Here is a 24887-nt window from a genome sequence, read left to right on the forward strand (position 1 = left end):
CTGTGCAAGTTATTGAAGAAGGAACGGGAGCACAGCGGACACGATCATAGGCAACCTTTGATTGCCAATAACCTAGTTTTGCTGTAATGGCAATATCACTCTGAAAGATGTACATTCATGCTAGAATTCTTTATTCATATCTACTAGTGATTAGCAGTTGTTACGAATGTTGAAAAAAAGTTAAGGCAAGTTCTACATTAATACTTAAAGCAACTTCAAGCGTTAAGGTAGCTAGTTCTGTGGCGTCACCTATGGATGGGCCTACAGACACGTTGAGGGCTGAAAGAATCCGCAACCACAGTCATTATAAGGAAGGCTCACCCGGGCCATGCAACGGCACAAGTTGGCAACATAGCGGCCAGAAACACGAGTCTCCAGGATTCGGTTGGACACAAAGGAATGCAGTTTTTTCAAGGCTGCCTGTAAAGAAACAGAAGCCACAAGATCACTTGCTTAACGATTAGTGCAGCATAAATGGCAACTGCAAACATATCAACAGTCGCCTTAATAGGAAAAACCTCAATCAGAGCCAACTTTTGACAAGGGGACCTGTCCTATTGAGGACAAATACCCCTGTCGTAACGGTGACTCCATGCTGAGGCTTTTCTTGGTCAGCAAAAGTTGATCACATCAAGTATCTATCCTCTTCCTCGTTTCAAACTCAGAATATGCTCAAATCCTTGGAGCTGGGACAGGCTTGCTAAGTACAACCTACAAGGTGACTTGTAAAAGCAAATAAAAACACCATTATTCTGCAGTTGGCAAACAAGAAAAAAGAAAAGAAAAAAAAAAAGAAAATCCGCAGTTTTAATATAATCCCTTTCCTGCACCTAACGCAATAAAACAGGCAAACACAAGTTACTTTTGTCTCAGGCCACCAATTATCTCAATAGTTAGGTAATTCAACTGAGTTTGAAAAACTTAAAAGGTGCTCATGCTTTCCATGAACTTCCATTAAACTGAGGTTCAAATAATTAAAACCAATGCCACTCCTGGAGGGGTAAAACTAGTGGAAGTCAACTTCTTGATTATTTCCAGCTAGCTACCAGGCATATCCTGAAGCTCATGTCTTGACATTTGCAGTTAACATTTCAACTTCGTTAAAGCGCACAAAAAGTGCTTTTGAGTGTGAGGTGTGTTTAAAGTCAAGGCAGAATATTTTGACCCCACATAGTCCTTTCTACAATGTCGACAAAACAATTTCTCAACATTCCTGGACTTAGTGGGACACTAAATAGAGATGATGAATCAGTTTAAACTGATTAAGTAATCTTTCAAAACACTACTTCATTAATTTCACAGTAATCAGGTATATTATTATAAGTAAAAATGAAAGTCAAAGTTGGATTTTTTAATTTTGCACCAATACACCAATACCATCACATCAGTGTGTTGTCACAGATTTCACAGTATGTTCTCCCATTTGGGTTGTTGTGGCAGAGTAAGAGTTCTTGGAACTTGCAATGTTTTATTTTAAGATACTTAGGGATAAATTGAAGTCCATTTTACTGATCAACATTTAAATAGGACCAAGCAGACATCAAAATTCATGACATCATTGGTGAGCTGGAGCGGGACCTACAACGTGGTGTCGCCCTCTGTTTTCATTTTAGCATCTTTTCTGGCCTCACAATAAGAGTGGAATTTTTGGTATTGCAGGAGGACAATTTACTAATACAGCTAAAACTATTTTTCTCTTTAGCGTCTCTTTAATATAGTAACAGCTCAGATGCCACAAAGCCTGCAAGAAGTTCACCAGCCTCACCTTGAATATGTCAGGCGAGCACTGAGTGAGAATGCTGCTGAAGGTAGAGGAAAGGCCCACTTCCAGAATGTTCTCCTCCGTGTTCATCTTGTCCGTATCCCGATCCAGCCTCGTTGGATTCTCCAGGCTGCTGTTTTCAATCAGCGAAAAACACCTACCACCGCAAAGGACACCAGTAAAGAGTTTGTTGCTAATATTCATGTCGACTTGTGAGTGAACGTACAAACACTTCTGGACTTGTGTGGCGCAAGTTGAAAGGAAACAACAGCGAGTTCACTTATGACGTGTATTTCTGAATCTATAAAAACTCAACCATGCACTTTTTGCACGTACATTCATTACTATTTAGAAAGTATGATGATGATGATATATATTGTTTTGTGGCGCAAGGGCCAGCTATGGCCAAAGAGCACCAAGACGTGGTGTACTAAGTGAGCAATGTAAGTGAGAAATTAAGACATAGTGAGAAATTAAGACATAGGATATCATAATTTGGCCTCTAAAGGCCAGAACCTGGCTCCACCAACATTATCACGAATTCTGACAGAGATAAGTTTGCAGACATTGTGTATCAATAAGGTCAGATATGATATCTTTGCTCATAAAAGAAAGAAGAAGCTATAGGCCTGCATGCATTTCTTTTGGATCTATTCGCATGCGGCAGCCACAGCAATCACAGGAATGGAGTGAAGTGGCGTATCATGACATTATGCCGCATCCACATTCTGGGTACAGAAACCGAAAGTGGTTTGTAGAAGCAATACTATACAGTTGACTTCCGTTAATTCGACCCTGATGGGACTGACGAAACTGGTCGAACTGCTCGGCAGGTGGAATTAAAGATATGACAGAAAAAAAATAAAAAATGCCGGAACATGCCTTTGACTTAGCAGTATTTGTTTTTAAAGTTAGCTTCGCAGCAATACAGCCGTGTTATGCGGCAAAGCATACTAAGCTGGATAAGGTGCTACTGTTATGGGACATAGCACGTGTTCCTTCATTTACACACACGCATGCGCTGTCTCTGGTCACAGTATGAGCACCGAGACGTCTAATAATTTTACTGGCAGGCCTTCAGAGTTTTAGACAGACCCCGCACTTTTGTTGGCTTTAAATGCACCCTTGACTTTTGTGAGTTTATTCATTCTACCGCCTTCTATTTCACTAGCTTTTCCAAAACATAGAAGGTTTTCCTCCGCTTTTCGGCGCACGGCGTGTGTGTGCATAATTAAGGAACCTGTACTAGGCTCCGTTAGCAGTCTAATATATGACATACGCATGGCGGGCAAAATGAGGGCTCAAAACGCCACAGCAACATCAGAACCTACTCTGAATGGCTGCAAGCATGCTTATCAGGCAACTACCTGCTTGTATTGTGACTGGAGACGGTGCTTGCGCACCTGTATAATTAAGGAATGCGTACTATGACCCGTGACAGTGGCTTCTTTCCATTTTTTGATATGCTTCACCACATAACACGACTGTATTGCACGAAGCTGACCAGTTAAGTTCTAATTATCCGGCGAATGCCAATTCTGAGATCGAAATAACGGAAACTTGGGCCCATAGAAATGCACAGATGCCAGCTGGGACCTTCGGTCGGAATCGAATTAACTGGAGTCGAATTAAGGGAAGCCTACTGTAGTAAATTATTTAGTGTGCTTTGATGCTTGCTAGTTTTTTTCTAAGGCTTAGAGGATTTCTCACTTTATTTACTGCAAAAAAAAAAAAAAAAAAAAACGAAGCTTGAAATATCACATTCATTAATAAATTATTCCGCCATATCAGCTGTTCCATACAAGCCTTCCCCGAGTTGACAATCACAGAAAATCCATCACACACGCTATTTTCTGAATGTGCTTTATGGGGATGCACGACTCTCACGCGTCCCCTGATGTTGTTTTCCCTGCATAGCTCGGGTCTCCTGTAATCCGGCTTCTCCGCGTGGCTAAGCGCCAGTGGCGGTCGTGGTGGTTGCGGCGCATTGCGAGAGATGGTGCGAGTGTCGCAATGCTAATGCCACCAAACGGCGGGGTGACCTGGGAGCAAAAGGTGGAAGGCGCGTCCTCTTTGGCTTGGGATCGGCGACCAACATGCACGAATGCTTCGCGCGTGCGCCGGCCCGCTTCGCGGGACCGTCTCGCGAGGCTAAGAGCAGGACACCGGTATGGACGAACACGGATCGTTCGAACATGCCACCGTTCGCGTGACCGTACACGTGAACGACTAGGCGATGGTGTCATAGCATGGGGCGAACATATTCGCTCGCTATCCGGTCGCGGTGAGTCAGACTTCCTTGATTTGTTGCGCGCCCATGTGAATGTTCTATGCATAGTAATTCGGCTAGCGTGTATTAGTGTACGAAAGGTGCAATAAATGCCCTTTTGATTGTTTGCACTGCTGTGTTGTCGTTACTTTGTCCAAAGAGCACGTGTGAGACCCCACAGCTTACACTATATCTCACAAACAAAATGCAGTACAGCAAGGGCTAGGGGCTTGCCTCAATGAATCAGTAATGAAACCTGGCTGCTCGTTCCAGAGAAGGGAAGAGGAAGACTTCGCCCACTGTGCACTACTGATCCTTCCATGACGCTGTTCCATTCAGTCAGCATCATGGTGAAGGCCATCAGAAGCATAGAATGGGGGTGCCCTTCTACTGGTTCCCTCTTCTGGTTGGTTGATGCAACCCATAGTTATAGTGGCTAGAGGAATAGGTGTGCTGACTGACCCGTCTAGAGCGTAGTTCGCCACTTCTCGGCACCATGACGCAAAAGTGTCACTGCGCTCAGTACAACGGTGCTCAGTAGCGCATGAAGTCTGGTACTTGTGGCAGACGGCGCGTAATAAATAAAGTAAGCAGAGTGAAAAACTGCCATCTCTAACTGTCAGTATGTGCAATGAGGAGATACGGTTCTCTGTTATTGAGTGTTTGCAAGTTGCCAAAAGATGTTGAAGCTTCTACAACGAAAAAGTGAGTGGCATGGTTAGCGGAAGCTCATCTCCGAGGCTGAATAATAAGTGGAGTCTGCACAAAATAGTGGCAGTATTTCATCAACATGCACACTCATTTATTTGCTCTGAACTGTAAGTCAGGGGATTAAAGCAGCATTGTTCTCACCCCTAACAAGAGCAGCAGCAGGCTCCGCTCGTGGGCAAAGAATGCTTTTAGGAACAGTTCCTCAAGCACGATTTGACCCATGTGGTCGGCTAAGAGAGGTTTACCAAAGATGCAATAATATGGTGCTTCTGCTCAAGTCTATAATATGATGCCCAAGAAAAGAAGCGCGAAGACTATTTGGGAATGTGATAACACTATGCGATTATGACCGCAAACACTCGGAGAGATCACAGCAACAAGCTGCGAAAGAAGCCTGCGTCAAGACTTCTGTGCCGGCACTTGTGGAGCTTGTCATCGCGTATGTGTTGCTTTATGCTTGGCCACTAGATCTAGCAGTGGAAGGTTCCACAGCTGCCGTTTACTTTTTGTGCGAAATTAGTTAGTAAAATCACCCTCAATAAAATTTGTTTAGAAGCATCTGAATTTCCATGCAGAAACCGACGACTGCAGCTCATAATTCTACAGGAAAGGCAAGTTCGCTCGTTGCTGATATAGACAAAATGTTGCTAGATATGGTGTCAACTGATTGTAAGGGTTTTCACTAAGCTTTAGGAGAGGCGAACGACAACAAGACTTAATTACAGGGGAGCTGTAAATTCAGCACTAAATGCAACATCCTTACTCCAAATGGAATTCTGACCCGCCATGATGGCTCGGTGGTTATCGTTGCGTTACTCATGATGAGGTCATGAGTTCATTTACCTGCCACGGAGGCCCCATTCCGATTGGATCGGAATGCAAAATGCTCGTGTACGGTAGAATCTCGATAACGAAAATCGCTTAAACAGAATTGCGGCTTAAACGGAACAGTCACCTGTAATTTGGTTGGTTTTGTATTCAGATAACATAAAAAAACTTTCGGTAATCGGAACTAAAATTTCCGCGTCACCTTGTAAACGAAACCGCAAATGAAACTCCTTGTCAGACTTATTGCCATGAGCATCAGTTTCTTCCAGTACCGGCTGTTTTGTTTTTGTTTTTAGCCTCGTCAGCCTCATCTTGTTGGTAGTCAGCCGTGTTAGCGCAACGAATGCAACACTGCAGTTCTTGTTTTAGTCGTTCGGTCTCGGTTCAAGTCACCGAGGTTACAGGGCTCAGCCCCCGCTGCATCGTTCGTGCCGTCGTGGAGCCATTCGTGCTTCATTGCCGCGTTGGCGTCTTCTAACTTCGGTGGCTTGTAAGTGCTCGCAAAGTTGAGGCCTAGCCTCTGTTGTTTCAATGAAGGCACAGAAGCGTGCACACCATGTGCTTACGTTAGAAAAGAAGATGGACATTATTCTTGACTTCGAAAGCGGCTCTTACACGAAGTCAGTGCTCGCGATGAAGCATGGCGTCCCGAAAAGCAGCTTAACGAGGATCCTGCATGACAAGGAGAAGCTACGGGATGCCTTTGAAAGTTCCGAGATTCCGGTCCCAGAGGAAGCGTCTGCGACAAGGCGAGCACGAAGGACTGGAGAAGTGTCTCGTGTTGTGGCTTAGGAGAGCCCAGAGCCAGAACATTCCCATCAACAGACCACTAATCCATGCCAAGGCAGAAGAGTTTGTCCTTTAACTCGGGATAACAGACTTCTTGTGTAGCGAGGGCTGGCTGACAAGGTTTAAGCAGAGAAACGGCCTTGTTTTCCGCACCATTGCAGGAGAAGCCGCAGCAGCTGATGCGACAGCATGTCGCAACTGGCGTGCAGGGCGGCTTCCGGAGATCATGCGTTTCATCTACGTCTACAACATAGATAAAACAGCGCATTTTTTTAAGCTGCTGCCAACAAAATCGATCACTTTCAAAGGTGAGAAATGCACAGGTGGCATACTCAGCAAAGAAAGACTAACTGTTCTTGTAGGAGCCAACATGTCGGGCAGCGACAAGTTGAAGCTGCTCGTGATAGGGAAATCCAAAAATCCTCGCTGTTTTAAGAGCATAACTGATATGCCTGTAACTTACGAGTCGAACTCAAAAGCGTGGATGAAGCAATGAAGCAAGCCCTCTTTAGCAAATGGCTGCACACCGAGGATGTGCAATTTTCACAGCAGAAGAGGAAAATACTTTTCCTTGTTGATAACTGCCCTGGACATGGGACTGTAACAGGACTGAAGTCGATACAGTTGGAGTTTCTCCTGGCCAACACCACAGCACTGTTGCAGCCCATGGATCAGGGAGTTATTCAAGCCCTGAAAGCCTGCTTCCGCAAGGGTCTCCTGCAGAGGATGCTGGTGTGTATGAACCAGAATAAGGAATACAAGGTGGACATTCTTCGCGCTATTTACCTTATTGCTGATGCCTGGAGGCAGGTGACTGCTAATACTATAGCAAATTGCTTTAGGTATGCAGGATTTTTTTCAAGTGACCAGACATCCGACTTGCAAGATTTGCCTGAATGTGACAGTGCAGATGTCCTTGAGAGGCAGGAGGTAATAGAGCAGTGTGCTTTAAAGGAAATCCATCTGGACTTTGATGAGTATGTGCACATCGACAGTGATATTGCGACTTGCCCTGAGAATACGGTGGAGAGCATAGTTGCTGAGGTGTGTGATGAAGAGGAAGATGAGCCGGAAGAGGAATCTGAAGGGGTAGCTACCGTAGAGCCTACCACACTTCAAGGAGCAGAATCAGCTGTGCAGTATCTCAAATTTTTTTTTTCAGAAGGAACCGGGATCTGAAATGTTTGTCCAAAGCTTAAGTGCCATGGAAAAAACGATCCTAAAGATGCAGTTGCAAGGACTCAAACAAAGCAAAATTGGTGCATTTTTTAGTGCACAGTGATTAATTGTTGCCAAATAAACTTTGTGAGTGCCGTGCCAAAATCTCATGCAGTTTTCTTGCTTTCTGAAAAACTATCAGGTACATTTACCTTCTAGTGCTTAAAGTTCCATAAAATGGTATTAAAAGAGTGTACGCACATAAATCTGCCCTTTTGCACATCTCTCTCAGTAAACGGAACTCCTGTTAAATGGAACTAATTTTTTTCGGTCCCTTGAAGTTCCGTTTATCGAGAGTCTACTGCACGTATGTTAAGGCGCACATTAAAAATCCTCAGGTGGTCAAAAAGTAATACAGTGAAAGCTCGTTAATTTGCACCTCATTAATTCGAACTTTCGGGTTAATTCGAACTGATGGTCATGGTCCGGCCACAATATATAGGCGTCTATGGGTTAACCAACTCGTTAGTTCACGCGTGCATCGGCTCCTCAATCGATAATTCGAACTGCGCGCCGCTGCGTGGTGGTATTTTATACTGCCGCCGCAAGCTTTCAAGGCTCAACGATAGATGGCGCGAGCGCAGCGGCGTCACTTAGGGTGCCTCGATGCCCAGTGCCGCCGTGAGGGAACGGCGGCGCTGGCATCGAGGCACCCTAGGCGTCACTGTCGTCATTGCGCTTGCTCTTCGCATCGTGTGGCGGTTCGTGCCGGATGTGTCTGCGTAGTCTCCGTGTCCTTTGTGTGCCGCACATTCAGTCGCTAGGCCTCGTGTACGTCAGAGCTACGAAGTCGTTCGGTGCCGTGTCGCTACGATGTGATGCTGCTCACGGCCTTGCATATGTTGGTGCGTTCCTGGGATCAGGTCACGGCAACAACTGTTGCCAATTGCTTCCGCCACAGTGGCTTTTGTGTGACCAATGAGGGCACAGCTTGCGAGCCCGACGAGCGCGAGGCCGTGGTCATTCCTGCCGGATTGCGGGATGCGCTGGAGGACGTGACCTTCGACGACTACGTCGATGCAGATCGCTGTGCAGCGGTCTGCGGCACAATCACCGACGATGATATCATCGCGCAGGTGACTGGTGGAGAAGCGCCCGTCGTCGATGTAGGTGCGGATGACGAAGAGGATGATGCACCCACGCGGCCCTCACCTTTGGAACTAATGGAGGCTATGCGTGTCGCGCGTCTATTCTTCAGCTTCGAGGAAGACGCAGAGGATGCTTTCTGCCACGTTCGCGCGTTGGAAAACAAGGCTATAGCGATCGCATTCAAAGAAGAGAAACAGACAGTGATCACGGATTATTTTCGCAAGTAAATATTTTGAGTGATTTTCCAACAACCCGGTCTCAATTCCTGCTGTTTTTTCAATGAATTTCGTTAGTTCGAACTTCGGTTTAATTCGAACTCATTGGGCGTCCCCGCGAAATTCGAATTAACGAGCTTTTACTGTACAGAGTGCCCCGCTGCAGTGTCTCTCAGAGCCCGTGTGTTTATTGCTTCTGGACGTTGAACCTCATAATTTGATTGAAACGATACCTGTCTGCAGCAAATATACAAAAAAGCTACGCACTAGTTCACAGCCTGAAACTCCAAAATAACTCCGCACTCGTTCAAAACTGCTAAAACTGCAGTGCGAAGTTCTTGCATAGAATCTAGAAGAAATTACAGCACTTCATGTTTTCAAACAATAGCAAAATTTCCCAAACAGATCTGCCTGCACTTCTCACAACGGTATTTGAAATGTACATCATAGCTGAAATCAGCGGCTGCGATATTCCCAACCATGCCTATTGTCTACACCACACTATGGATGACGACGCGTGCAGGAGCACTGTTCTACTGACAGCAGTGCCAATTTTCCGTCATGATGTAGAGAAGTGGTGAACTCTGTCGGTACACCTACTCCTCTAGCCACCATACAATAGCTTTTGCTGCACTGCATAAACTTGGTGAAACAGGGGCTCAGGTGGCATGCAGGGCATGTCCGTACCTTTCCATCAGCTGTAGCACAAAGTCTTCAAAGCCCGCAGTGGCCAAGCACACCTCTTGCTCAATTTCAGTGAGGTCTGTGCGAATGCTCACAGCCTTGGAGCAGTCCACCAGTGGAACAAGGGTGGCAAATGTTGAGATGAACTGGAATGTCACCTGCACAGGAATGCACAGTTATGCCTTTCTAAAGATCAGTCCCAACAAAAAATACAGTCAGCAGACTTCAGCAATTCCGTAAGCTCTGAACTCATCTACTGCAACAGCAACAGGCTTTTACAATGAAAACTCCCATCTTCTCAAGAATGCCTCCTTCTCTGTCATGCATGCAAAGTCATCATGGTACACCACAGTATTGACTGTCGTGTCCTCTAAAATACATGCAGAGACAGCACTCCTCTCAGTCTGTGGGGCGCGCAAACTTCCACAAAAATTACCAAGCGCCAAAGTGTAGTGATAGACCATTGGTTAGTGCATCCAGCTCCTAACTGCACATTGCCACAGGAACACATGTTTGAATCCCAGTGGTGGCAGTTGCCAAAGTTTTGCTATTTTTTGCTCTATGGTGAGAGTGAAGCAGGGGTTGAGGAGGTGGCCTGACGATGACCGAACAATGACGACAATGATGACGGTGACAATCATTGTCATTGTCGAAAAGGACAGAGATAGACACAGTTGTGGGAATCCTCGGGTCTCATAACCGCCGCACGGGCAGCGAACGTCGCGTCAAGCGCATGCGTACCACGGAGAGTTGGGAGAGGGGAAACTTTCCTTCCGCGGGCGGCGCGCGGGAATCGCAAGCGCTATCAGCGCCACCGGGTGGGTCACGTGAGATCCCGCTGATGTCGCCCGGGTCTCTTTGGTTTCCAGCAAGCGGCGACGGCGGAAGTCTCCGCCGTCGCTCCCGTATTCCCGCACGTTGTTAGTCAACCGCGTTCTTGCCGCGGCAAACGCCACGGCCCCCCCGTATTCCCCAGTTGGTAAGTCGGAAGCCCTTCTTTACCTAGTGTATTATTCTCTTCGAGGGAACCCTCAGCGATGTCAACTATATAGCTAGCTGGCCTGCTCGAAGTGTAAGTTGCAGTCGTAATAAATGCTTTCCGAGTGTACACGTGGTTGTCTATTGTTTCCTCGAGCTTGTACCGGACCGCGGTTGATGCGCAGGCATGCGCAAACCGCGGGGCTCGGTGTGTCGAGGCAGAGGGCCGTTGGCATCCCCCCATATCCCGACACAGTAAACCCAGTTTCCAGCTTCTAACAGCTGTCGCAGTAAAATAAATAATTTTATTGATTCTTGCGTACATGGATGAAAGAAAGAAGTCTGTTAGTGCAGTACTAGTTTGATAAACTCAAGTGGTACCATTTTCCACAGCCAGTGAGGTTATGTCTCCTCTGATGAAAAAAGGCCAACTTTCAACCTCACAGTTCATGGGCTTCAAATGATCGATTCATTTATTTGATTTAAGTTTATTTAAAGGCCAAATGTAACAACATTTCACTTTGCCCAAATTGGTTTATAAATGAGCAGGATATACTGCTGAAGCAATATTGGCAAAGCTGCAGGACTGGTAATTGTCTAATGTCTCATTATTTGCATCAACAGGGTTTTAAAAGCATGTAAATGCAGGTGCATGCCCCCCTAGTGCTTATGAGAAATGCCAGAACATGGCCTCCAATTTTCAGCATGCCGTGGGCATCGCTTGAACCAGACGTCATGCCAGGAGCTATGCTGGTTATCAAAATTCTGGGTTCCGAGCCATTTCCGGCAAGCTGACAGGTGTCATTTTTTTGTTTTTTCAGTTCCAGTATCAAAAACATGTACTTTTGCTAGCTTTCATTGTTGCATTCACTCATTTCAGATGTAAAATTTTGAACAGAGACTACTAATGCTATCTGAAGCAAGGCTTCATACAAAGTCTAAAATTTAGTTTAGTACAAAGTCCAAAAGCAGCCCAAGGGCCAATGGAGATGCCGTGCCGTTTGGATCTGCATTCATTTTGACCTCCTTGAGTATCTTAGCATCAGGCTCGGTAAACAATTTTTTGCACTCTGCCCTCATGAAGCTGCTGCAGCTGGGAGTCGAACCCACGACCTCCCGCTCAGACTTCGACCAATATGACAAACAGAAACAGGGCTCACGATGCACTTGCGAATGTCATTGGGGTCGATGCCAGGCAAGCAGCTGTTCAGCAGGGGTACCACATGGGAGGGGCCCTCTGGAAAGAAGCGGCCTCCCTGCACCAGGCTGCGTGCTACCGCCAACACGCAGTGCATGGCAGCTGTCAGACGGTGTGGCTCTGTCAGAGTCTCTAGTGAAGAGTACAACCTGCAAGCCAAGGAAAAAAGAACATTTCCTAGCTCAATAAAGTAGACAATTTAACGTCACTGGAATAAATAAATTCGTAGCTCTTGACCTCATCTGGTCGGGCAGTTGACCTGCATTTTTATCCTAAAAAACTTTAAAAAAGACTTCGTGCTTACAGTTCGTTTGCTTTCGTGCAATGTTCAGAGCAAGATTGCATTTTACTGTCCTGATTTTTCACTATGACACTTAGCACTTTTCTTTGCCTAGTTTCTCTTCTAGGGAGAAAAAAAGAAAAGAAAAAAAAAAGAAATGTGGCCGGCAGCATCGGAAGAGGATTGTCAAATTCAAGTGACCACTTCCCAGTAGATCTACAGATATTTATTTATTTATTTAATTATTTACAATACCCCTAAGGGCCCTCATGCGAGGATATTATATAAGGAGGGGGGGTTCCAAATTTATGCACAAGAAATACAGCACTAGTTCTCGAAATACAACTAATAATACATTTTAAATTATGTAACAGCATGAAAAATAAGGAAGGGACGACAATAGAGACAGAGTGAAAAGAGCGATCTTTTCACTCTGTCTAGCCCAGCAAGCAACCGTTCTAATAATACAATGTTTACAGCAACAACATGAAATATAACTCCAACATGAAATATACACATAAAATATTTTAAAAAAAGGAACACGAAATAGATATGTAAAGGGATTATATGTAGGCATTCTTACAATCACAAGACACTTGATACGCAATATGTTGATATGCACATAAGAATAAGTAATAACTAATCAGCTAGCTCTAACTGTTTTTTTTTTTTTTTGTAACAAAGCTTGGAAAGATTGGAGGTTAACTTCAGTAGCTATGCGTGATGGTAGGTTATTCCATTGTATTATTGTACGAGGAATAAATTATCTTACATAAAGAGATGAGTGGCACGTTATGCGCTTTACTTTGTTATGGTGGTCCCAGCGCAGGAAGACTACAGGGGGTGGCCAAAAGAAGTCAAAGTGAAGCGTGGAATGATACAGTTTATGAAATAAGGTTAGGCGAGCGAAGTGGCGTCGACGTGATAGACGTTCTAACTCGGCACGTTGTTTAAATGCTGTGATGCTGGTGAAGCATGAATAATTTGATTAGATGAAGCGAACGGTGCGGTTTTGCAGGGATCATCCAGATTGTTGATGACGTATGCTTGATCGGGATCCCATATGGTGAAAGCATATTAAATTTTTGGCTGGATCAGCAAGATATAAGCAAGTTTCTTTAAGTGTGAAGGTGTATGCTTCAGGTTACGTTTAAGAAGACCGAATGCTCTGTTAGCTGATGCTAAGACGGTGTTCATATGGTGATGCCAAGTCAGACTGAAGATGAATGCCAAGTTACCTGTATGTTGATGTAAGTTCTACGCTAGCATTATTGAGAAAATAGGTTGTAGGAAGATGAGTGGAATAGTTGGTAAATGACATTAGCTTTATTTTAGGCGCATTTAGAGATATTAGCCACGAGGAACACCAGGCAGTCACCGCATCAAGATCAGTTTGTAGGGAAAGGCGCTCAAGCATCATTAGTAACATTATGATATATAACACAATCATCAGCAAATAATTTAATTCAACATTAGACACATTTGGGAAGATCATTAACAAAGATTAAGAAAAGTAGGGGACCAAGTACGTTGCCCTGGAGGACACCAGATGTTATGGGAACAGAGGAAGAGTCACAGCCATTGGCACAGGTGAATTGTTCGTGTGTTGGAGAGGAACTCTTTAATCCATGCAATCCGTGCTTTAATCCACGTTTGGGTGAAAATTTAAGTGAGCTAATTTGATTAGAAGCCTATGATAAGGACGCAATCAAAAGCTTTCACGAAATCAAGAAACACTGCATCAACTTGAAACCTTGAATTAATTGTAGAAAATATATCCTTAGTAAATCCGGCGAGTTGGCTGTCGCTTGAATAACCCCTGCGAAAACAGTGCTGGTTTTGAAAATGATATCATGCTCTCCTAGGTAATTAATGAATTGTGTATGTATGCCGTGCTGCTGTTGACTGATTCATTCGTTTTGCTGGTAAATACCACAAGACATGTGCGTGTTGTGACTTTGCATTGCCTCCAGGATCAGACCGCCTTACTATTTATATTAAAACCCTCGGAAGGACACATATCAGGCACTGGTACCAGTACTGCCACATCTATAGCCCCCACCTTTGATTACACTATTTCTGCAAACTGGGCCAGACAGCCATCCATACAAAGCATGAGAAGAGTGAAAGAAAGCCTTGTTTTAAAATGTGAAATTGCCTTTGTCTGAGTCCATTGCCATAAGCGATGTACAAACCATGATGCCTATGAAATCACCTGGTCACTTCCAGCATCTGTGGCCTGGCAAAGCATGATTGTAAATTACTCACTGTGAGGTGCAGTGTGGACACAATGAGAGGTGCAGACAAAGGCAAAATCCAATTTTTTTTCTCAAGAAACTAGGAAAGGAACAGTGCCAGGGTGTTATAGCACAGTAAATTGAATGGTTAGAACCATAATATGTGATCTCTCAGCAAAATTTATGCAACACCAAAGCAGTGATAAACACAAAATCTGTCTTTCTTAAATTTTAAGATAAAAGCACAGCACATTGTATTAACATAAGAAAATTTAACAAAACAATGTCCAAAAAGGGGTTATTTTGACTATCACATGGAAGTTTTATTAGAACATTTTTGTTTTCTCTGGTCATTTGTTGCGCTGTATGCGATTAAACTTTATTGGCAGATGTGGAATGCGTGTATTGAAACTTTTAATGAAGATGGCATTAAAAAAAATTCAGTGACAATTTAGTGGTAAATGCAAGAGAAATGTGTTATCATTACTTTGCACCTCTTTAAGGTCCCGGATCCATGATTTAAGGGGGATAGAGGGCAAAATCGACTAAGAATGCTATTTTCTTATTTTAACACCACAATATGCCAGCATTCTTGGCAAATGTTTCCACCAAGTGGCACCCTCAGAAGCGCAATGGAAGGTATTTAAGAATGGCGCCAAATGCACCTACCCCTGTGACTCCGCCTACTCGCTGCGCAAGTTTGTTTTATGTGTTGTGGCGCTTGCTTTGTTGTTATAAGGACGCCTAAATGTATTTACATATATAATCATTTAGAAAAATTGTGTATCTAGATAAATTAATGCATTCAGTAGTTCAGTATGGGGCCAAAAGGGGCCACGATAGTCGCGGGAGTTCGAGTGCGAACATTTGTTTACGTCCGCGTTCCTGCCATACCCACATTCTTACCCGCGTTCTGCTTAGAAAACCACTGCAGTTTTCAAATGGTAATTTTTGTTAATTGTTCCTAATACCGTGGGCCCCTACTGAACAAAATAAAGTGTTGACACTGAAGTTTTCTTTTTTATTAAAGCTTCTCTTCAAGAAAAAGCCATAAAATTTAAGCCCTCAGAAAACAAACTTTTTTTTACTAAACAATGGTCAAACCTACAGTTATTCTTTCGGTTCAGAAGAACACCCATTGCATGTCCAATAACCACAAAAGTATTGACCTTTGTACATATGAAGATTTTTTCAAAAATGTTGCTCAAAAGAAAAAAATTGTATTTTAAGAATGGTTCAGTATTTTCATACCAAATTTAAAATGCATTCAGTAAATGCCAATTTCAAACAGCCTGGAGAATTTCATTGAGTTTGCATCAAAAATAACAAAGAGGCATGCGTGCACACACAGGCATGCGTGCACACTTTTCTAAGCTATCCCATCCCCTCCCTACCTCTACCACATGATTGGCTTCCCACACTTCGCATATATATTATTTTTTTCACTTTGATACTCCTAATGCATTAAAAGCACTATTTGTGCAGCCATGACCATGCTTTAGTCTAAGCCACGTTTCAGATGAGCCTCACAGACCCATATCCCGATACTATTTCCGTTGTGGCACATTAGGAAACTTGCTTGGAAAGTGGCGCCAGATTTCCCTCTAATTAATATTATAAGAAACTCTACGGTTGCGGAATCCAGCATCACTTCTAAATGCGAACATGAAGCAAGCACGGCTACCTACCTTTCTATCACAGGCGGAATGACCAGTTCGGGTCGAAGAAGGGCCAGGTCTTGCAAAGCGACAGCCGCACCGGAGCTGCCTCCCTTGCTAAACATAGAGAGCAGAACCACTGGTTGCACGCTCTCCACAAACGACGTCACTTCTGCGTCAGTCAGGCGGTGTGACTCTGGAGGAATCGGCTCCCAGGTGGGTGGCCTGTAACGCTCCCTGCACATTTACAGCACACGGTGAAGCAATGCTCAGAATCATTCTGCAAAAAGTTCAGCAAAATTACACTTAAGACATGTTTGTTCAATGAAAGGAAAGAAGCAGCCATGAAACGGCTATTGACAGCTCAACATGTTGGCCACACCCACAGTTTACAGCAATCAGGCTTGATGAAAAGCTCGATTAAAAGCTTGATGAAAATTAATTTCAGCAATGATGCAATCGCACAGGGGACAGTGTATGTATGTATCGACATACACTGTTCCTCTTATGCATACAAATGCATAAGAGGAACGGTCAATCTAGACAAATGCAATAGACAAAAGTTCTGGCGTACCAAAGAAACAAGGACAGTACAAATTGAAAATATGGTTTCAAAATGGCTGATGGCCACTTGAGAGAAATTAAAATGTTTCACAAGTTAAGATTACATTCTACCGTTTAACTGAGAAAGCTTTATAGACAGTATAACACTGCTACAAATGAGAGTTGCTTTTATAACAATTCAGAAGTCGCCCTGCCCTGTGCACAAGACATGACAAAAAGTGTTAGTACAACTAACACAATGTAGAAAGTGTTCCACACTATTTGTGTCAGCAACTCTGATTATAATGTAGAGCTGGGAGCCAAAAAAGGAAAGCAGCTAGACCGTTTCGCACAGGTACTTCACCTAACCCATTAAAAGCAATGGACGAGTTCGGTTAGTTTTTGCCTAAAACACGTTTTTGGGTTTTGATGAACCTGCCTCTTATCAGGTATATTTTTGAGCTGTTAGCAAGCTTTTTGATGAACTGAACATGCAGAGCAGTTTTGTAGTCACCATTAGATGCAATAGATGGCAGTTCAGGTCTATACCCATTGAATTTAGGACTGCCTACAGAGGAAGCTTTTAGAGACAAAGTTTAAAGCTTAGAGTCCTGAAACTTAAGGACCATTTTGGTACTGTCTTTGGTCGGAAGTGTCTGCCGTTAAGTGGTTAAAGAGAACAACTTGATGTCACAGGCAGGAAATAACAGAAACGTACTTGTGAAGCCTCCGCACCACTTCAGCAGGCAATTTGTACAGCACCCTCTGAAGTTTTGTCTGTAACAGGTATACACACACAAACATCTCAACAGACATACACATGTAGAGTTTTGTTTTCAACAGCTATTAAGCGGATACAGTGAACAAGATTCTATAGAAGCAGCGCATAGCAGGTAAAGGTGCAACTCATCAATCAGCCCAATGCTCATGACATGCATAATCATTCAGTCATCCTACAACCAGAGACTGGTATCAGCAGTCCACTCTGCAAGCCAACTGCACATGCCAGTGCAGCGGCACAATCAGTGCCTGCATGGCATCTTGGGAAGAAGACGACAACAGCAACAACCACAAAAGAAACTGTGAGTTGGGCTTGATCACTGGCACTGTAATCAGCCCACCATCTCAGGGTTCATCAACTGGTACTGGCCAGACACATCTGTTGTATCTTCAAGCGTGTTAAAAGTACCTTCAACAATATGAAGATTGGACTTTGAGAGCACCACAGCTTCCACAAAGGGTCACCATATTCGCATCTTGCTGTACACTGCCGACCATGCGGATGCGAACTCGTTCTGCAAGGCACATCAGTCCTTTTCCAGCACCGAGATAGGGAAACTAGGGAGGTTGTAGAGGCTTTCTACATTAAAAAAAATGGTTCCACATGTGTCAGCCAGCCCTCAACAAACCTTCACACAAGTGAAATAGTATATCTCGACAAGCTTTTTTGCACTTCAAATCTAACACTATCAAGTGCCCACATGATAAAAGCCTGAGCCAGAGCTCGTTTCTTTATGCCTTATGCTTTCGGAGCTTATGGCTTCTTGTATATTTATGAGCACAGCCGTGTCACGATTAACTTATACAATCTTGTTTATCTTTTAGGGGGTTTGAGCGTACTTGCGCAATGATGTATTTTGCTTTTATTCTGTGTCGACTGATAAATAGATGTGTTCTGAGAACAAACATTCGTTTGAAACAAGAACTGAGAATAAACTTTAGCTCATCTTGTCTGGTTTTCCTTCTTGTGTCCTCGCTTTTTGTGCTTTAAGTAAGTATGAATATGAAGATACTCCTTCAGTCATGCCAGCAGTCAGAAAGCAGACCCAGAACTTTGGCACAATATGGAAATTAAAACCTAGTATTCATTTGAAAATGCAGTCCGTGTAACGCGCCCCTGATGTGTGAAGTGATTATCTTGAACTTCCTCCCTGGTTCAAGTCAGCCAAGCTCTATCCATATGAATAAGAACAACCTTATCACTAGTACTGAACCACGCAAGACGGTCAACTTACTTATCACTATTTGTCGCTGGGCTAGTTGGTTGATGCTTTTATAGACATTTAGGATGCAAGCTATAAAGGGGAAAAATTGACAGGCAGATGCAAGCACGAACTGGACGCTCTTTTCTGTGCCTGTCAATTTCCCCCCCTTTATAGTTTGCATCCTAAACGTCGATAAAAGGTCAACTTACTGCATACTCCAAGAGGAGGAATGGAGGCATGGTTGTGAATTGCTTCCATTTCTATTCTTCCACCGAACAACCCCATTTTGTTTGATAGCATGGGAGAACTTAAAGCCTCGGAGGCTGAAGAGAAAACAGCAGATCAGTTTACACCTGTAGAGTATTCTTTCAGCACCACACCTACACTTCTTTTACATAGAAAGATTGACTACTGGCAAAGAAAATAAAGGCTAAACTTTCCTTCAAATGCCATGCCCACAACAATGCCATGAAGTCCGTGCAGTGATTTGGATTTCCCAGTATTCATATACATTTCAGCAGCTTTCGTACAGAAAGAGAAGCTCTGAAAATTTCTTGGGTTGACTCTTTATTGCCTTTTGCACATAACACAATCTTCTTTTATTGAAGAACCGTTAAATGACTCCATAAATACACTGTCAATGTCGATGACATCACAGAGAAATTGGTGCAGGAACTTCTAGAAGACAATGCCACCATTCTCTTATTTTTCCCATCCTCTTTTGCTTACCGAGCTTCAGGCCAAGATAAGACTGATCTATTTGCTACCCCAACAGTGCAATCTACCGGTCCAGGTTAACTTTAAATATACTACACCTTTTCAGCATCCCTTTCACGCTTTAGCATCAAGGAATGTTGACCGGTGAGTCCTACAAACATTACATAGAGCACACTGCTGTAGCGCAATGAACCCATGTTGGCATTGCAGCTGAGGAAAGGTACTCACCACCCAGCGGCCATTGTTGGACGGATGATAGAAGGACTCGATGGCCTTGAACAAGTGGCTCACGTATGTCTGGCAGGAACTGCTACCACCCTGCATGCGAGGACAAGCAGCGGTCAAGTTTTATCTACACAAGATTGAAAAAATCAAACTGTGATGTCTAGCATCTCAAAGCAGCACAGTGGGTATGAGAGATGTTGTATGGGGAGAGGGGGGTGGGTCTCCAAATTTATTTCAACCACCTGAGGTTGGTTAATGTGCACTTACATCTAAGTATATGAGTGTTTTCGCATTTCATTCCCATCAGAATGCGGCTGCTTAAGACAGAGAATCGAACCCATCACATTGTGTTCAGCAGCATGATGCCAATAGCCAATGAGCCACCATGGCTAGTGTACGGGCATTGGCAAGGCAACGCTATTCCACAACAAAAACAAAACAAAGCACACTCTTGTTTGAGAGCTTCCCAATGACTCATAACTCTGTCATAAGTGATAGCTATCATGTGACACTCACGGTAATCACTGAATAAAAAAGCTATTTATACCACACTCTTCATGCACAGATCTTCATGCAGCATGCAATAAAGGCAGAACCTTTACTGCATGCTACGTAAAAAGAGAAAAACCTGAAATACAAGCTTTTCACTGATGGTGTCAAAATACACTGCAAGCGTTCACTTAGCAGGTACAAGTTTAAATATGCAGGAATGGAACAAACTATCTAAAGAAATGACAATATATGCAAACATATCAAATAGAGTTTATAGCATTGTTTTCTCATGTATGTGAGGATGCAATTTTTCTAAAACATCACCTACGTGCCAACAAGCAATCAGAATTAAATTGCAATTTGTAGACGTTTCAGTTCGTACCCTCAAGGCATCAGTGGGCTATCCTGTAATACACCAGAGCTTCGCTAACACATCTCTTTTGTTATAACATCACTGAAAGCCTAACACGTTCAGCATGTTCTTGCAAAGCACTTTCTCAGCTAATGTGTTCTACTCCTTTGATCCCGTGACAAAAACATATTAAAGGGGTTCTACCCTACAGTTTATGTAAAAGAGCTCAGCTAATCACTTTTATAACTGTTGCACAGTAGTTAGTTTCATGAACAGCACACAAACAGTTCCTGAATGGAAACATAAGCAAACAGACTGGTGGTTTTACAGTAAAATCTGTAGATCTGACATGATTCTGTGAATGACTTTCTTACCAGTAGTGACGCGATCCAGTTGACGACAGGTGTGCTATCATAGGAGTTGCTGTGTCGGTTCACCTGGACCTTGCCCGAAGCAGCCGGGAGGTTGAAGCTTCGCAGCAGGCGTGTAAACATCTGAGGAAAGGAACAATGCAGTTCATAGCTTCTGTGATAGCAGCACACTGTTGCTAAGATGCAAAATGTACCCAAGGAAGGAAGAACAAACAAATGAATCAGGTTTGCTAACTGATCAACTAGCGATGCTTCATTATAGAAACAGTGCTCTTTCACAAGCAGGCTTCCTAAAAATTCACACTTTTCTCAGAAACTTTTTGTCACAGCTTGCTTTCAGTAAAGCTGAATGAACAGATCAATTTTAAGTATTTTCAGTACTGCAGTAGACATCCTTTAAGACACAGTGTTAAAAAACTTTCTAATAAGCTGAACTGCTTAGGAAACTTAGTTCCCACAGACTTTTTTAAAATTTTCTTTTGAAAGCCGAACGTCTGATAAAAAAAGCTGGTTTATTAGGTCCCTAAATGCTAGTCTTAGAGCGTCTAACTGAACTCTGATTTTCCCCAAGGTCTTCTCCCCCAATGAGTTTACTCAACAGACCAATTTTGTCTGCAACAACACAAATTTACCCATTAGCCAAATGGAATTTTGATTTAATCTCTTGCTCAAGTTGCAGCTGACGTAGGCTATTAATTATACGGAGAAATAAAAGGTAAAAACTCACCGTCGGAATGTAAGGGTCCCAGTTGATGTAGCCAATGTTGTTTTGAGCGAGCCTTGCAAACAGCCACACGAGGTTCTAAAAGAGAAAAAAGAAAACCCAAAGTCATGCAGGCATTACAAGCGAGTTCAAACTGACTTGATGTTGTACTCAACAATATGGTGCTTACATTTTCCCATACAGGTGAGTTGTGGCTGTTCTCCCAGAGACCAATAAACTTGTCAAACCACAGTCTGCATACATTATAAAGAAAAAAATAATAAGACATTATTAACAGCATGCTTCAGACAGTAGGCGCAGCTAAGCAGTCATGTAACTGTGAATTAAATTGTACTAATGACTACCTGCACATGTGCATTTATACCCCAATCAGATGGGCAAATCTAGCGACACATTGAGTAAGCGCACTTTGCCACAGCGAGAGTCAATTTATGTGGGAAATGAAAGTGTCATTTGGAATTGAGGGCAGTTTCAATGGGTAAATACAGCTGGCACATTATATACTTGTTTTAGGCAATGTGTATTTGCAAAAAATGCAACATGATCAATCATCATGAACCAAGACCAGACAGCACTGCAACCAACACTTGAGCAATGCAATGTGTATTTAGAAGTGAAGTGCTGAGAGTGGCGAAGCATAGATGGCTTCCATCGCAGCAAATGGCACAGGGACGCAAAAAAAAAAAAGTGGTATTAGAATTAGTGCCGACCCTATATCGAGCATTATTTTATAAATTTTTCAAGCACTGCTACAGTGGCTGCACACTTTGACGCAGCGATCCAAGCTAAATGAATGCACTCGCTGTTGAGGATGTTCTACAGTAGGTGTAGTCACTAAACTTCTCCGTATGAAAAAGCCTGCAAATGAAACTATAACAATGTGACACTAAGCAGCAAAGTGACAGCAAAGTGACACTAAATTTGCCCATCTGACAGGGGTTTTAGTTGGGGCATAGTGGTTTTAGTGTATGGCATGATACAGCAGTTGGTGGCACATATGATTACAGTTTGTATTATTCACAGCAAGCAGACTTTATGTGATATATTTTACCTATGTTCCTTTCTGCTACTGACTTAATGCATTTTTTTTTACCAGTCTTTAGTGTGTTTGTGCGACTTGACTTCACGCCTGCATATGTTTATGTGACTTGTTTTATTCCTGTGGCCTTCATTTTTAGATGCGAAGCATCTTATGCTCGGAGCTATGTCACTCCCTCCCTCCCTACCTCCCTCCATCCATCCAACTGCCGTGCGTCCACACCCCTACTGCGCATGCGCATCCTCCTCCCCCTCCTCTCCTTGTCTCATCTCCTCTCCTCTCGGCATTCCTCCTGTCCTCTCCGACGCTCCTCTCCTCTCCAGACTGCGCAACGAATGGCAACACCTGCGGCTCCGCGCGCGATAATACAAAGCAGCTTCGGTTAGAGGCGCGACGGTAGGCGCCCCAGAGGCACCGGCAACAGTCACCAACGCCGACAGCGTCGACAACAGTTCTGCGCGTTGCTGGTGCTACTGCATGTCCAAGTTTATACCGCTCATAAAGCTACCTTAAGTCGACCCCATGGCTGCTTCGCATACTACTCAGGGTTCGTTCCCCTATGGGAAGATGGTGTAATTTTTTTATTTTTCAGTGTCACCTTGTTCTTGCACTTTCTTAGTGAGTATTAATTCTAAAAAGAAGCCCACAGTGCTGCTTGGCCCCAATTCTCTTCTAAATGTAATTCACCTCGGAGGAAAGAAAAAAAAAATACACACAGCACTGTTGGCGGTACTTTTTTTGTTTGGCACAATTTTATTTATGTGAGTGTTTTAAAAGGCACATGGTGCAATAAAATTGGGCCAGTGTGAAGCTGCATATAAATGAAATGCACAGAATAAAACAGACAAGATAAAAAGTTCACAAGAAGATGGAACCCTAAAAGTGACTAACAGTGGGCGAACAAGGAAGCTCGGAGCCCAATTTTCAACAAGGGGACAAACACAAGGTGTGTCCCTGACAAAATGACTAGTCTTCATCTTATCTTCGTATTCCCTTGTCAAGGACACAAGAAGACAAAATGTGTTCATCTGAAGATGAAGACAAGATGAAGACGATTTGTCTTTGTCAAAGTTGTCTATGCCTTGATTTTATTCTACGTTTGACAAGATATGCCCCTGATGAAAGCAAGAAAATGAACTATTTGTGCCCTTGTCCAATGTCTACCCATTCCTGCCCTTGTGTTTCGAAATGCTGGGGCTTCCCTTGTTTGCCCCTTGTTGATCACCCCACAAGTGGCACGTACTTGAATCCCCGGCCATGCTGCTCGGGCGGCAGCATGGTGGGCAGGAATAGCTCGAAGTACGCCATGGCCTTGTGCATGGTCACATCAAAGGGACACATCAGGGGCTCCCACTCATCAAGCATCTCCTGAGTTGACTCCACCGTGAAGTAGGTGCGACAGAAGCGCACCAGCTGCTTGAGGTTTGTTTCCAGGTTCCTGCATCATGAAAGGCATGCCCTTCTTTCACCTCGTGGCCTTTCTCTACATCAGAACAAGTGGTGTGTGAGAGGCTGGCAAAGAGCTTTATGACAGACTGATACAGTCGAGTTCTGCTAATTCGACCCTGACAGGACCAATAAAACTGGTAGAATTAAACAAAACACAGAAAAAAACACCGAAACACTTTGACTGACTTGGCGGTATTTGCCTATTAAGTTAACTTCGCCACAATACAGCCATGTTATGTGGTAAAGAATGTCAAGCGGGGAAAAGGTGTCACTGTTACGGGACATAGCATGTGTTTCTTAGTTTACACATGCACATGCGCTGTCTACATTCACAATACGAGGCCCGAAATGGGTACTAAGTTGTGGAAAAACGCCTTGGTCCCGCAGTCCATGGCCACAGCTCCAGTCCCGGCTGGCCGCACCCAAGGGCGCCCAGCCGCGGCTCGTGCGTCCGTTCTCGTCTTTGTTTACAGTTGGCTCTTATGCCACTATTTACACCCGCGTTCCCACACTGCAGTCGAACCCAGCGGCACGGACGATGAGAGATGCCGAGTCGCTATGGGCGAAACGAAAGACACACACACATAACGAATATCATAAGAAGCCAACAAACAATGACACCAAGGACAACTTAGGGGAATTACTTGTACTTACTAATTGAATTAAAGAAATGTTAAATTAATGGAAATGAAAACGGATGAAAAAACAACTGTCCGCAGGTGGGGAACAAACCCACGTCTTCGCATTACGCGTGCGATGCTCTCTCCCTTTCTTCTCGTTCATTACATAACGAGGGCTCGAATCCGGCAACATTGATGCCTTCAGGTAGCATATGTGGGTTTATTGACCAGTTGCCATCACCCAAAAAGATCATGTGCTCGTGACGCCTGCGGCAGAAAGGATGTTCCACATCCGCCCCTGGGTTTGTGAGTGGTGGCGCTGGGTAACACTCCCAGGATTAGTTCTAGTTGTAAAAAACATAAATACCCCAGAAAGTGGATGGGAAGACGGCTCCCCAGTAGCTCAATGGTGAGAGCATCGCACGCGTAATGCGAAGACGTGGGTTCGTTCCCC

At 43.8% G+C, this 24887-nt stretch overlaps 1 protein-coding gene across 2 annotated transcripts in view; it reads right to left on the reverse strand.

The window, feature by feature from the left end:
- The window catches only part of LOC119457476 (proteasome activator complex subunit 4A), a 96700-nt gene that overhangs the window by 56019 nt on the left and 15794 nt on the right, over nucleotides 1-24887 (reverse strand). For both annotated transcript variants that reach the window (XM_049670116.1, XM_037719055.2), the window contains exons 4-14: nucleotides 23608-23802; nucleotides 21495-21558; nucleotides 21329-21403; nucleotides 20605-20724; nucleotides 19390-19479; nucleotides 17178-17236; nucleotides 15947-16153; nucleotides 11704-11890; nucleotides 9569-9723; nucleotides 1766-1919; nucleotides 322-420 (exon numbers count right to left, since the gene is read on the reverse strand). In XM_049670116.1, the coding sequence (XP_049526073.1) occupies nucleotides 322-420; nucleotides 1766-1919; nucleotides 9569-9723; nucleotides 11704-11890; nucleotides 15947-16153; nucleotides 17178-17236; nucleotides 19390-19479; nucleotides 20605-20724; nucleotides 21329-21403; nucleotides 21495-21558; nucleotides 23608-23802 (1405 nt within the window). The remainder of the gene's footprint in view (nucleotides 1-321; nucleotides 421-1765; nucleotides 1920-9568; nucleotides 9724-11703; nucleotides 11891-15946; nucleotides 16154-17177; nucleotides 17237-19389; nucleotides 19480-20604; nucleotides 20725-21328; nucleotides 21404-21494; nucleotides 21559-23607; nucleotides 23803-24887) is intronic.

The sequence above is a fragment of the Dermacentor silvarum genome, chromosome 7 (assembly GCF_013339745.2).
Source record: "Dermacentor silvarum isolate Dsil-2018 chromosome 7, BIME_Dsil_1.4, whole genome shotgun sequence".
Lineage (NCBI taxonomy): Eukaryota > Metazoa > Arthropoda > Arachnida > Ixodida > Ixodidae > Dermacentor > Dermacentor silvarum.